This window comes from Xyrauchen texanus, chromosome 26 (assembly GCF_025860055.1).
Source record: "Xyrauchen texanus isolate HMW12.3.18 chromosome 26, RBS_HiC_50CHRs, whole genome shotgun sequence".
Lineage (NCBI taxonomy): Eukaryota > Metazoa > Chordata > Actinopteri > Cypriniformes > Catostomidae > Xyrauchen > Xyrauchen texanus.
In genome coordinates, this window is record NC_068301.1 from 22,437,561 (window position 1) to 22,452,891 (window position 15,331).

The window sequence follows — 15,331 nt, forward strand, 5'->3', positions numbered from 1 at the left end:
CTCAAAAAAGACACCAAAATATGTGGTGATTTTTTATCACACTTCACTTAAAGTGTATGAGTGTGTGATTATTAATATCAGGCAAACCCTCCCTCCATCCTCGGGGCACCGGCTAAGGAGTTTCACTTTAACAGTAAAATAATTATCCAAATGGACCATTCAATAATTTTGAAAATGTAAATTAGATGGAGCTGGTTATATGATTAATCTGAAGGATTCATGAATTTCGGCAAAACTCTTTAGAGCTCTTCTGTATCATCAACGCAAGGAAGACACAGAAGACACAGACACAAGAAAAATTAAAAAGTTTTATTTACAAAAAAGCTAAAAAACAACAAGTAACAAAAACTACAAAATGGTACTAATATGTTAAAAGAGGAAATAAATGAATAGGTTAATAATATGCAGGATGGAAAGATGTAAGTGGTTGAATTGGATGTAGCAATGGTAAAGCATGACTATTATCTTATGAAAGATAAATTGCTGTTTCTCTGTTAATTAATAAGGTGAAAAACCTTATTTCCATTTAAACAAATAACTCAAAGTTTATTTGCTGTACATAGTTTATGCAATCTTAAGGAATATTAAATAATCATAAACTGATAGTATACACTAATGCCAAGGTCTCTGAAAAGAGGTTTAGTAGTGATATTTACGTTCTATTTGATTGAATGATGGGTTCGGTGATGGCGACGTCTTCCACTGGGGCTCAGGGCCACATTACTTTGGGGAAGGAGCTGGATTCAATTTCAACAGCCATGGATACGAAGGAACTGAGGAATGCTGATCTCCTGGAAGCACAGAGAGGGTTCTTGCAATCTGGAACATACAGATATTAGGGCTGTCAATCGATTAACATTTTTAATCGAATTAATTACATGATGTCCCGATTAATTAATCACGATTAATCACATTTAATCACATATACAAATATTTGCTGAGAAACCCTCTCATATAATAATAATTCAATATATAATAATGAAATAATTATACATAGTTATCTTTAAATATTTATATTTATAAAATTATATATATATATATAAACCTTAGTTCTGCAGGTTAAAATATGCTTAAAATATTGATGTCTAGTTTACAGTTACAATTTTCAGCTTGATTCTGACAGACTCGACTTGGAATTGGCTTGATATGGACTCTGTCTTAAGTTCGACTTGGCCCCTTTTGGACTCGGACTCAAACTTGGACTTGATTGTTTAAAGACTCGGACTTGACTCGGACTCGACTAAGGTGTACTCAAACTCAACACTACTAATTACTTTTCTTTAAGTCATTTTCTAAAACACTTTTCCACTCAACAAATTCAAAATAATGTCTATATTTCTTCCTTGTTCATTGATACACACAAGTCATACACTCAGCACCTCACATTTCACAATGACTCGTTACGGGCCATAATTCATGTACTTTACACAAATGGAGCAGATGACATTCCAGGAGCCAGTTTATGTGAGAGCTACACAAGCATGTCTGACGCTTATTGAAATTGACGGGGTCCATAATCTCGAACTGATTGACAAATTCGCTTGTGTAATGGATTGCTGTGAACTATATGCCAATGATTGACTTATGATCAATAATATGGTAGTAAACAATACATTGTATTCTAAAGCTGTTTTTTTGTATTGTCTTATCAATGATTAAATCTTCTGCCACAAGAATGTAATACATTTTAATTATCTGAATATATATATATATATATACTGTAAGAAAACATTTTTGACAAATAACTTGACAATAACAAACAAGAGAAACTTGTGTTAATCATTACAACCAAAGTTATTATTGTTTCAAATTTTAATTTTGATTTTATTTCTAATTAACTTTCTGTTTTTCCTTCAAATTTTGTTTAGTTATATCTAAAATTATCCCTATATAAAGAAATAATAGTCTATACTGTCATTTCTTTCCGAGTTTCTATGTGCTAAGTGGTTTTGGGAAATACGTACAAATGAGTCAAGTTACATCTCAAAATGTGATTGCAAATGTTAAATTCAAAAACACTGGAAAAGCCCATTGATAATATTATTCCAATTTAGCAAGGACATAGTTAATTTGTGAAAACAGTTCTACATGCTGCTCGTGAACCTAAAACCCTGATGCGTCTCGCCGCAGCTGCTGCCGAAGATAAATATTTGATATAAAATATTTGCTTGAGCGGCAGTCGCGTTAGTCTAATCATTATGACATTTATAAATACCAACCAAAGTATTTCACTGAGTTCTTCTTTAACTGCAAAAACATGGAGAATAATAATATTGAGTCTTGAATTTACCAGAATTGTCCTTTAAAAGTGTCAGAGATATATACTAAAAATAATATGTGGATAAGTTACCTTGTGGTAAAAATTCAATAAAAATGTCATAACCAACTAAATTCAACTCATTGCATGAAGTAGCTTCATACACAAACTCTGCCATAGAATAATACATTTTATAGTGTATGCTTTGAAAATAGTAAATAAAAATTATATTTTTATATATATTTTTTGACTGCTTAAAGTTATACAGTAAATTAATCAAGCTATTATGGACCATTTCAAGCTGACAACACTGCGTGGACCATAAGAGAAAACAGAAGCCTACATGTGTGGATATTTTATGCTTACAAAGACTTAATAAGCCAATATTAATACTATTTTTCAGAATCTTTTAGTAAACTGTAAGAGACATGATGTGGGTGACTCAATGAATTTCTTGGTTTGAAGTTCTTAACCACGATGAAACCAAAATGCGAGCACCGCCTTGGCTGCACAACTGGTGCATGTGATTTTACCAGTTGTCAGGTCCCATGCCTTGTCTTTATGTTTTTGTCATGCCAGCCACCTCAGTAATCAATGTTAAACAGTAGTCTTTGTAGTAACATTCAAGTGTATTGGTTGAGTGATGAGTGTGACTGTGCGTGTGCTCGCTTAACATGGTGAAACAACTCTGGCTATATCTACGACATCAGGGGGTGCTACAGCTTCATGCAGAAAGAGATGTGCTCATTGATTTCTGTTTCGTAATTTTTTTGTATTATATTTTTTTCCATTGCATCACAAATGGCATGGACTCGGCTAAATATCAAGAGTCCCAAAGGCTTGAGTCCGAACCAAGTCCGAGTAAAAATTCTTCAGAGTCCGTGACAAGTCTAATCCCATTATAATTGCATTCATGTCTTGGAGTCCGAACTCGAGTACCCCAAATCTAGTAATTAGTAATGCGATTGATTTTTGTCAATGAAGTAATTAGTAAAGTAATCTGATTACAATCTTATAGAAATAATTTGTAAATTGTCCTGGATTCATATTTATAAGTAAAATACCGAACAATGCAAAAATGTTACTGGCTAAATAGCCTAGAGAGAGGACAATAGATAACTGTTTGGATACCATTCAAAATTTTGGCAATTCCACTGGGTTTTGCGAAGAAATATTTGCATCTAATCAGCCAAATCAAGCAATTGGCTCATCTACTTGGGAGGGTAGACGCATGTGGGATACCTTCCTTGTTACCTTACCTTCCTTCCACTATAGGGTGGTTATCGCAATCGGTGGGGCATATGGTGAGTTGTACGTGGATGCCACATTGAATAAGATGCTGACTGTCTCGGATGCTGAGACAAAAGACTTTCACCCTCCGTCACCCGGGTTGAAGCGAGTAACTGTTCCACTGCAAGTAATTAGAGAATATTGTTATTGGGCATGCCAAATTGGGGATAAAAAATTGGATAAATATAAATAAATAAAACACAAATAATAAATAATAATAAGCCATATGAAGCAAAGATCAAATTAAACTTCTGAAAGTTCATGAAGCACATGAAACCAATCTGTAATGCCACAGTACCAGATAGCCTGGAACTACATCTAAAGATGCTTTTGCTATTCAGACATGCCCATTCTATTTATGCCATCCCTGTTGCCTAATGACGGGTGTTGGAAAATGGCTGAGCTTGTAACTAAAGAATGAGAGAAAAGAATGAAACTCTGCAGGGAAGGCAGCATCTGGATCCACAGAGGGCTGAATCCCCCCCGTTCACAGATAAACATTAGCTCAGAGTCTAGACACCGGGTTTCTGTCTTAGATGGAGGGATCCCCGGAAGGCATACTAATAGAAAATGAGTTGTTCATGAGAAGGCATGGCTAAATAAAGTGCAAATATCCATGTTCCAAGTGCCAAATGCAGTGCATAATTAAAAGGTTCTACCGCTTTAAGATATGAGCTATAACATGCAACGTGACCAATTAAAGTGTTTATTTGTCCTGCTGTAGCTAACATTGAATATTGTGAATATAGCATGCATGTGAATAAATGGAAAGAAGCTTTGCATATGGGGCCACGATCACTTTTCAAGCTCTACCTATGAGTTTCTGAGAATCGAATTGCCTTTGCATCATATTCCCACAATAAGTAATTTGAAGATTGCCCCACCCACAGAGCTGTCAGTCATGATCATACACACTGCAATCATAATGCAACAGGATACAGTGGGACTCACTTGTGGTGGGTAGCACACCTACTGTTGAGGGGTATATTGCGAAAAGGAAGGATCAGAGGAGGGAAAAGAGGATGAAATTCTGTTTACTGGTGGTATGACCTAAAATGCTGCCACCCCACCCCTGGCACTTCTTGTCGCTCGGTGTGTTTACTATAGAACAGAATGCAATTTGCATTTATATAAGCTTTTTCATTGGGAGTTGGTCTCGGAGCTCTTCAAAAACATTACGAATTTGGTGGAAATATGGCAGACAATTTGAAATGGGAGTAGACAGTGTATTTTGTTTATTTTATTCATACTTTTTTCACTGTATTTCCATTTCTGTTTATCAGCTATAAGCATGGGCAAAGTGAAGCACGCTTTCATATTTAATTGTTCATCTTTCCATATCTCTCACCTTTCTCTTTATTACAGTATATTTCATCTGGGAGAAGAATGTGAATGATGCACCTTTGACTCTTCATTTTCCTAAATCAAATGCATAAATTAGTTTGTTGTTTTCTTTTGCAACTGCCAAGCAAGTTTGTCTCCTCTTTTGGCCATTGTGTACATTCTGAGAATGACTTTTTCCTTAATAAAAGTATGAAATGTCTGATGTCTCTGCTGAATGCATGAATTTGCATGCTGACTCATGGATTAGGCTGGTTAATGATGTTCGGTGCTGGTCTAGCTGGTCTAACTTGTTCCATGACGTTCACCAGCAAAGAAAATAATGGTCAGCCAGCTGGAAGTGTTGCTTGTTAGGCTTGTTAAAGGAATAGTTCACCCAAAAAGGAAAATTTGCTGATAATTTACTCTCTCTCAGGACATCCAAGATGTATCTGAGTTTCTTTCTTTATCAAAACAGAATTCAAGATTTTTAGGATTTAATTTCAGGCCTCCTCCTTCAAGGAACAAATCAAGTGAATATACGGTCCAAAATGTATATTTAGAGTGCATCAAAATAATTCACACGACTCCAGTCATATATATAAAGTTCTCCTGAGGCGTTCTTGCCTCCTCCATGTGACGCGCAACTTTACCAATGAGCTTATGTCAGCCCTCTCATGAGCGTGAATCACAGAGATGTACGGAAGTGAAAATTTGTAGTTAAAAAGTATATAAATATTGTTTTATTTCTAAACAATAATCAATCATTTGTGTTCAGAAGAACGTCAAAAATGTTTTACTTTCACTTGTATTATTTAAAGGAAGAGGCCTGAAATGAAATCCTTAAAATGTGTAGTAGTAGTAGTAGTAGTAGTAGAATGAGTATTATTATTATTACTTAAATTGATTACAAAAATAAAAAAACAAAAAAAAAGTCGGAACAGTGGCACGGAAGCTTTTGTGCTCACAGGGACCTGGAATCGAATCCAACCTGGGTCATCTCCCAGTTTCATTTCCCCCCCTCTCCCTTCACTTTCCTGTCAGTTCTTTACTACCCTATTTAATAAAGACAAAAAGCCAACAAATCAACATAAAAAGACAGATAATATTTGCACCCTGGTACTAGTAATAGTGGATGCTATTTAAACTCTTGGTTCAAATAGTGGCAGATATTATTTGGACCCCTAACTACCCATACAAACATACAGTACAGGGGCATCACTTTAGCATGTTTATTACATTTATATAGAGTCTGACAGACACACTACACCAACTCCATACCCCTAAACCTAACCCTAACCTTCCATTACATGGTTTTACTACAGTAACCTTAGTATCACCATGGTATTTTTTAGTAAAATTATAATAACAACAAAATTAAACATGGTTACTATATTAAAATCATACAATATTACCATAGTAAAACTTCCTTTATTTTATTTTGTGTTTATTATTATAAGTAGTATTAAAGAAAACATTAAGAATGGAGACAGGAAACAGAATTGGAAAAAGGGTGCGACAAAAGCAGAATTGAATCTGGATCGAACACAGTTTCATCTGTGTTACGCCCAGTGCCACTGCAGCGATACCTACAACTCAGTTTGTTAACCATTTCTATGTTATCAATAGACTACTATGGTGCAAATAGCCGAGCTGTGTTGCAGGTGCCATTTACACCTGGGTGTAATAAAAAAGTATTAAAATGTATTGCTAACCAGGCTGAGAAAACTGATTTAGAGTCATTCCTGTGTGCAGGTGATCAAGCTGACTTTTGAAGAGTTTGAATTGGAGCGCGGCTACGATACACTAACCGTGGGTGACGGGGCTGTAATCGGTGATCAGCGTACAGTCTTTCATGTGTGAGTACTTTTGTTCTTCTCCTTTCTTCTCCATCCTCTCTCAATCTCCTCCCAGGCTGCATCTCCCACTCTTTAACCCTCCTCTCTGTGTGTGTAAACTGCTCCCTGCCCCCCACCCCCTGGTTCTTTCATCTCTCAATGTCCTAACTTCCTTCAGCCTCTTTCTTTTCTCTCCTCCTCCGCCGTTTCTTCATCTTACCCTTTCGATTTCATCTTGTTTCATCATCCCTCTGAGCAAAATATATGGCAGAAATATCCAAAGCTTTATTGTCAATCACAATGAGTCCCAATGTTAGAACAAGATCAAGCCTGCTGCAAAAGAGTGCATCACATATTGACGCCCCCATAATGCAGATTTCCGCAACAGATGCCCGGGAACGTTGCTGAGTGTGTTGTTATTAATTGTGCTGAGACTTATGGCATTCATAAAGTTTTATCGATGGTGTTTTATGTGCGCTCTCTGGCAGGGGTGGACAAGTGCTTGTGTTCCTTTTGAACGGCCCAGTGTCTCTGGGCGCTTTCTTTTTGGTTATTCAAAGGCCACTGGTTGACTAATGTGCTTAATTAGCAGGTCTAAAAGCACTTATGGACCATTTCTGGAGGTCCTTGAAGGCAAAAGTTGGAAGAATCAGGGAACTCCCAGGTTCCCTGGGAGGTGCCAAGGGATTCTGTACATAATTTGATTGAAGAATCCGTGTATTACTGTCATTGTTCTTAATGTCTGTCTGCCTTAATCTGTTTTTTAAGGTTGTCTGGGACTACAACCCCAGATCTGGTGGTCAGCACCAGCCATCAGATGTGGCTCAATTTCAAGACGGATGACACAAGTGGCTCCCTGGGCTTCAAGGTTTCTTATGAAGGTAAGTTGAGTATAGTGGTTTGTGACTGGATCCAGAGAAAAAGCAAGGGCTCTTAAGACAATTTAAAAAAAAAAAGGTGCTTTCACACTAGAGCTTTTGCTGTGGACACAGAGTCTGTTTGATGTCAGAGTTTGGTGGTTGTGAAGCGTTTTTATTTTTACTTGAAAAGTTGGTCTGGGGTACAGTTAGTGTAATCTCTGATACTGATACTGTTGGTATAAAAGCAATCCGTTCAGTATCGCGTAAGTGCATCTTTTCATACTCCCTCTCACACATGTAGTATAATGCATTTCTTATATGCTTGTCTCAGAATAAATTGCCTTAGGAGAGCAGCTCACATTTTCCGTGTCTTTTGTAATGTATCTGCAGCATACAAACAAAAGTGCTGTTCTGTGCATATTAAGTTTTAGTGGTAAATCCAAAGGGACAAAAACATGAATAAAACAGTGAAGCTGGCAGCTTCTTGCCCTCAGTCGTTACCTTGCTACAGTGGTAAACAGCTCTCGCTAGTACTCTCAGTGGTACTCACATTGATGATGCAAACACACTCTAGTTCTGTCCAAAAAGTACAATATGAAAAGAGACTAGCAGGGACATGAAGGGGGTAGAATCAAACCTTCTGTCAGATCAAGCAATCATACCAAGTGTGAAAACAGCCTAAAACACACTAGCTACACGAAATCTGTAGTTCACTATTATAAAAAGCAACATTTTTGTCTCATAGCTTTGGAGGGATGTGATTACACATTTGGTAGTTATCATGGTAATCGAGTGTTTTATGCTATTTGACACTCTTGGGATATCCACTAAGAATACGAGCACAGCATGTTCTTTTTATTATTTTCTTTTCACATATTAACATTATATCTTCGTTCTCATGTGGCAAGGTTAATCAAAGCAGACTGTGATCATTTAACCTTGCTGGAATGAGGGCCACAGGATGATAAGGATATCATGCAAGCGTGTCTACTAGTTTTCTGTTCTCAGAGCTGAGCTCTTTATGTCTGATTGGCAATAAGAACACCCGAGCTTCCATTCTGGCCCTCTTTCAGACACAAATGGAGGACTTTGGCATATTTTATGAATTACAAACCAATATTTGCTGTCAAATCCACAGTAAGCCTCCAGGCCAGCAGTTTTTATGTTTATTTTTTAGCTGCAAAAACATAAGACAGAAGTGGAGCAGTGTTCATACCCCAACATGTTCAAAACAATGAGAGACACTTAATGAAGTTGAGGATTCTCTTTGAACCTCTGCCTGTGGGTCGAGGTGCACCCTGAAATTATTGCATCTCAAATTTCCATATTTCTGAGCATAATTGCTCAGAATCCTCAGTGTCAGTGTAGACCCAAGCTTTTAACTGTCATGTTCTGTTATGGTGACTTTACTTTTTCTTTCTAAAAATTCTAAAGATATCAATAACTTATTTTCCATACAAGGATTGTTTGCGCAAAAAAGTTTTAGCGCATCAAAATATAGCTGATGGAAACGCAAATTATCGCTCAAATTTCACAAGTGTCGACATCATATTTTTCCATTTAACTCTAGTCAAGTCAAGTCAAGTCAATTTTATTTGTATAGCGCCTTTCACAACACACATCGTTTCAAAGCAGCTTTACAGAAAATCAGACATTAACAGAAGATAAAACTGTAATGTCTATAATGTCGATGAGTCATCATTGTGTAATTAGATAAAATACGATTATGAATTGTGTTTAAAAATAAATAATTAAATAATAATTGTATTTCTAACACCAGTGAGCAAGCAGCAGGCGACTGTGGCAAGGAACACAAAACTCCACAAGATGTTGGTTTATGGGTGAAAAATAACCTTGGGAGAAACCAGGATCACAGTAGAGGCCAGTTCCCCTCTGGCTAACATCATGAATATAATGCCAATCTTACTTATGTATAGTGCAAGTCATGGTTTAAAATTATTAAACTAAGTAAGTGTTAAGAGACTGTGTTTAAACATAGATTTTGTATGAACTGTAAGATTAATGACTAAATTCCATCCTGGATTAACTGCAGAAATTCACATAAATGAAATTGTCCTTGTTAAAACTCTAGCACATAAATTCTATGTCGATACTTCAAATGTCATGAAAAAACATTTTGTTGAGAAAGTTGGCATTAATGCAGAAATGTAGTGTCACATGATAGAATTTGCACCAATCGTTAGCCTGTGTTAATCATGATGACAATGTATATTCTTATAAGCCAATTTATTAAACTTGATTATGGATTGATTTTAACTTGGAAGTGCCAACACAAATATATCATATCATGCACATTAGCAAGTGCAAAGAGAACACATGAATGATCACTGCTTGCAATTAATTTAATCACAGTATCCATCCGTTTATTTATTAAAGTTGCTTTTCCACACATTCAAAATAATAATTTCTATGCACAAAGATGTTTTAAATTCAAAGTAAATACACAATACTATGAGAAAAGCATCAGTGTGCTTTTTTGGAACACTATCATGTAGTCCAATTCTTTAAAATTATTGTTTAGCATACTTTAGGAAAGATGCCGGCAAAATTCCCTGTATTAAATTAGGCTAAATAAATTACCAAATGAGTAAAGCATTAAATAAAATAATGAAATACCAAATAGACCTATATAGGCTATGCCTTTCTTTAAACAAACTTAAATTAGCTTTACCCTGTTCTGTAGACAAAAAAATGTCAATCTCAATGAATGACATTCTCAGAATGTTGTACACTTTTTTAAGACTATAAACTATCTGATCTATTAGCCCAATGCTGCGATGACTTTCAGAAAACAAGCTTTTGAACATTTAAAACTTTTAAATGATCCCCACGGCCACTACCATTGTGTCATTGAGCAAGGCACTTAACTCCAGGTTGCTCCGGGGGATTGTCCCTGTAATAAGTGCACTGTAAGTCGCTTTGGATAAAAGCATCTGCCAAATATATCTAAATGTATAAATATTTTAATTTAACCTTTACCTAAGATTACATTTGCTGAGCATCTTCAGAAAATGTAAACTGCTTTATGTCGCTAAAATTAATTTTAGATGACAATCAAGTTAAGTTGGTTGTTAAAAGTTGCTGGACAAATATGCGGGACATAATGCTGTTGTGATGGCAATGCTTTAGATTAGATGATTGTTCAAAATAGCCTATTGAATATCAGGTATGTATCATATGTAAACCCTGATATTACACCACATTTTTTTTCTTTAAAAGCTATGCACACAAAATATACACATCGATGGATGGTCCTTTTACTAAGTCTGAAAGTTTCCCCACTACTTGGTGCAGGTTGCCAGCTTGAACAGGTTCATGACAATCCACTTTCAGGTTGGAACCGGTGGCAACCTGTGATAGTCGCAACATAAGGACCAATATTATAGTCCTATCAGAAGGGCAACTGTTTCCTTTTGATTGCAATTCCTCGTCTTCTGATTGCATTTATTTGTGAAATTAAAATGACTAATTTGCTGACTAATGGCTAATTTCAGTATATGGTCTCAATACTCTCCCCATTTTACCAAAACTTTGGAGGAAATATTAGCGACATTTGGGATGTGAAAGGCACACAATAAGCAATAAACACACATTTCTGTATGGAAACGGACTAAGGGTAGATTTATTTTGCGATAAACCAAAACTTATGAGACACAGTGTTTTTTTTTAGGCATGACGTCATCACGCACTCCATTTTAATCAATAAAAGGCCATTTAAAACAGGCAGATGGCAATTGCGCAACTTTTTTTTATGCATTTTCACTTTGTCGATAACAAAATAGCACGAAAAGTGGATGGGATCTAGGCTAATGATGTATTTGTAAAAAAAAAATGCTGTTAATACTTGCAAAATTAACATTTTATTTCCCCTTCAGAAAGTTATTTTTCTATCAGGAAGACTCACAGACTTGAGTGAAATTAAAGATGACATTTATTTGATGAATATAAAACAGAAATGTAATGTCTCTCTTTGGCTTCTGGCGGTCTGAAGAACTTGTACTTAGAACCATCATATCCTGCCGGAGATAGGAGGCAGGGGCGGGAGCCTACCCCTGTGCAGGACAGGCCTCAACTAGTGGTGGTGGAGGTTGCCGTGTTAGCACACTGAAACGGCAATGTGAACAAACTTATAAAGCATTGGTTTGCATGTGATTGGCTAGGAGTTACCTAGCTAATGGTGCGATGATGTACAGCTGCTAGTCTTCCAGCTAGAACTACGCTGCACTTACATTGATCCAATTTACCCATTTGATATTTTTTTTAAGCTTTTGCCCTCTGTTATATTAAAGTAGCCATGCACTTTTCAAAAATGTGAAATGTCACATTTAAAAAATGCAATAAGGGCAGAGAATTATAACTGATGACAAATCCCCCAGTATTGTTATGTCTTATTTACGATCTGATCTCTGCCATAAAAGGTAAAACCTAATGCAGTGTAAGCGGGCACGCCTTGGGCATATACTCTTTCTTGCGACACTAGAGGATTCAGATGTTTAAAACGTTCACATCTATCACTTTAAATTTTTACCTCTAACATCCTCTGCAGAAATATAGAACTGTAGATCCAAAGGGAAGATGCTTCCTAGTTACATGTGTGCTGGGAAATGTTACAGACCACTTCAGTTTAGTGGTTGGAGAGGTGCAACAAGATGTTGGAATTCCCTCCTCCTGTCCCAGCACTCACTAGCTGCGTTTCAACTATCGTGCCAACAGAGGACGTGCTACTGCATGCCAGGGCTAGTTGTGCTCCATCTGTCGCTTCCAGGGCTTCATTGTCCATTGTCCCTGGCCCACCGATTACCCTTGGGTAAAAGAAGGCCAAATAGAGAAACGTCTGTAGATGAAATCAGGGCTCCTCTAAATATTTGGGCTGATGAAAATATGCAATTTAAGATCGACGGTGTCTGCCGAAATGAAGACATGAAGTATATTGTCACTGAACTTGCCAAGTTTGCCACAAAATAAATAAATATTGCAGACACATTACACATCACTGTTCATTTCAAGGGCTAGCTAGTCTCCAAAGTTTTATACCTCAGCTTGAGTTTCCATCTTGTGTCTGTGATGTTGGCACCAGGGCGGCACATTAAGGGCTGGTTTTAGGACAAGGCTGTGGCCCGATTGTGGGAATGCAGATCGATGTTGGTCTCGCAGTCTGAGGCTGTTGGCCCATGCTGACCAGTTGATAGCCCTGGCTCGCACTGGCCCAATAGTGGAAAGTGGCTATTGATCATGTACACTTTTAATAAACAATATATTTTAAACAGAAAGCTTGAATATAGTACTAAAAGTCTCAGGAGGGGATAAGGCCAAAATAACAAACAAAAAGGTGAGTTAATATTTACATTACCTGGACATAGAACATAGAAAAGAAACATCATGAGTCTTCCTCTCTCCCTCTCAGACAAAAAACAGGAGAAAAAGGTAATGTGTAGTAAACTAAACTGGCACCCACCTCCCTAGAACATCCTTTTACTTATAACAATGGCTATCCAATGACTGATGATAAGAAAGTTAGTTTTTAACAATAAAACTCGTTAGTGACTGCAGCAATCTCAGGGCAGTCGCAGGGCAGTCTGTGAGGAGAGAGAAGAAACGGGTTCACAGTACACACACAACGTTCGACTTCGGACATAACAGGGAACTGTCGATAAGAATGCTTTCGTCCAACTGCTGTGCTATACTTTACAGTTCTCCTGTAAAGTACCTACAAGCTGTAGTTTCTGATAAAGCATGAGTCAGATAAGCTCACATTGAGGTCGTAATAATTGTGTATATTTGTGCACATGTAGATCTATGTCACAGCTTTTGGCACAGCTCTGCCCCCCGAATATTTTAACATTTTGTTTAGAAGGATTGACTTGTTATACACACTGAGATGTGGCTGAATACCAGGGCTGTGTGCCATTCAGAGTTGAATTGATAATGCCAGTTCAACTCCTGACTTTGGTAGTAAACAAAAAGTCAAATTGCAATTTGAATGAAGGGAAATACAATCCAAATGAAATTAAATAAAAAATTACAGATCTAAGTTTAGTTTGTTATAACATATTTCATTTTTCAGTGTAAACATCTCAACATTATGAGACATTTGATGTTGATTTTGAGATCTGAAAATACTGTGGTGGACAAAACTTGTTGTTGTTTTGTTGGACTCATTAAATCCCTGTGCTCTGTGCTGTTGAATTTATTTACATTTCAATTAAGTGAATTTAAAAATGCTGTAAGTGATTCTAACCACTCTACTTCCAAAAGACTGAGCCATTGGATTAGCCATGCCCCCTTTTTTTTCCCAAAACCCACACTCCAAAGATACCAAATGAGCTTTATTTAGACAGACATCATGCAGAAACTGCTGTTAAGAACAACAGCAGCAGATAGCGCCCTCAACTGAGAACTCTAATGAGCAACATGGCTTAAAAATGGCAGCAAGTTTCAATAATTTGCTGCAGCTACAACTCTATGAGAACTTGTAAAATGATTGACATGTCTAAAGCGTCATTGTCCGCGGTCCACAGACACAATTTTGTTTGCTGTTTACAGAGTCTGGAGCTGTCAGAGACAGGTGAGATATCTTACAACACTTATTTCAGTAATAGCTCTGGGAGTTGGCCAATTTTTTGCTTACCTTTCCATGAAAAATTCACTAACAGCACCTTTAACTTCCTATCATTCCAATTCAACTTCCTAGGGGTGTGGCCAATTTAATTAAACTTCCAACTCTGAGTTGAACCAATTCTGAATTTCTGAATTTTGCCATACCCTGCTGAATACAGAGAAAGTTTATCCTCTTTACGACCACAGGTGCATGCTGGGGGAATATGTAATTCTGGACTTGTATGTTGTGTGGGGATAAATTGATTTATTTGATCTCATGCCTGTTTGCGTTATTAGCAATCCTTGATTAGGAAGTCAATGACTTCCATCTGTGTTCTCAGAGTTCTTTATTTATTTTTATTTTTTTAATGAAGCAACAGATAAATAAATCATTGGAAGATTGGAACGTGTAAATAACAAATGCCGCCCCTTATGAAAGTGCACATGTCAGCTCTTAGAGAGTGTGTGTTTGTCACCAAGCAGAAGACAGCTTTAACAAACGTTTAGATTGTGCAGACAAACACTCCCACAGGGACAAATTTGCTGCAACATTTGTCAACTAAGGGACACCATCTCTCACAATCCTGTCACCTTAACTGATGGCTGTGTCCAGAAGTAAGAGTATATACACAACATACTCAATTGCTTAAGCTCTGAATAATTGGCACTTCTAAGAAACAGGACAGATTTTCAGTTCAGGTGCTAACACATACTTTCCTACACATGCAAGCTTTCTGCAGTCACATGTGGAGCATGCTAGTTATTTGCTTTTGTGACAATATGGCACAGATTGTTGGCATAGCCATGAAAGATATGAAAAGTGTTTATATGGAAGACTTATTCTCATCAAGTGTTTTGATAATGTATTATTTGCACTAAAAAATCAACCAAACTAAAAATTAAATTTTCATTTTATTTAAAAATTATTTTAAAAAGTATAGCCAAATGACGTAAATATTATACATATTAAAAATAAAAAATAAAAATATATATATGTTTATATATATATATATATATATATATATATATATATATATATATATATATATATATATATATATATTTATATTGTAAAGTGTAATATTATGTCCAATATTACATAACATATTGTAACAGAATTTAAAGGGTAGAAAAAAAGATTATGATGT

At 36.4% G+C, this 15,331-nt stretch overlaps 1 protein-coding gene across 1 annotated transcript in view; it reads left to right on the top strand.

The window, feature by feature from the left end:
* Window positions 1-15,331, top strand: part of LOC127620393 (CUB and sushi domain-containing protein 2-like) — a 441,823-nt gene that overhangs the window by 248,011 nt on the left and 178,481 nt on the right. Inside the window, exons 13-14 of the mRNA XM_052093618.1 lie at window positions 6,623-6,726; window positions 7,474-7,586. Of these exons, the coding sequence (XP_051949578.1) occupies window positions 6,623-6,726; window positions 7,474-7,586 (217 nt within the window). The remainder of the gene's footprint in view (window positions 1-6,622; window positions 6,727-7,473; window positions 7,587-15,331) is intronic.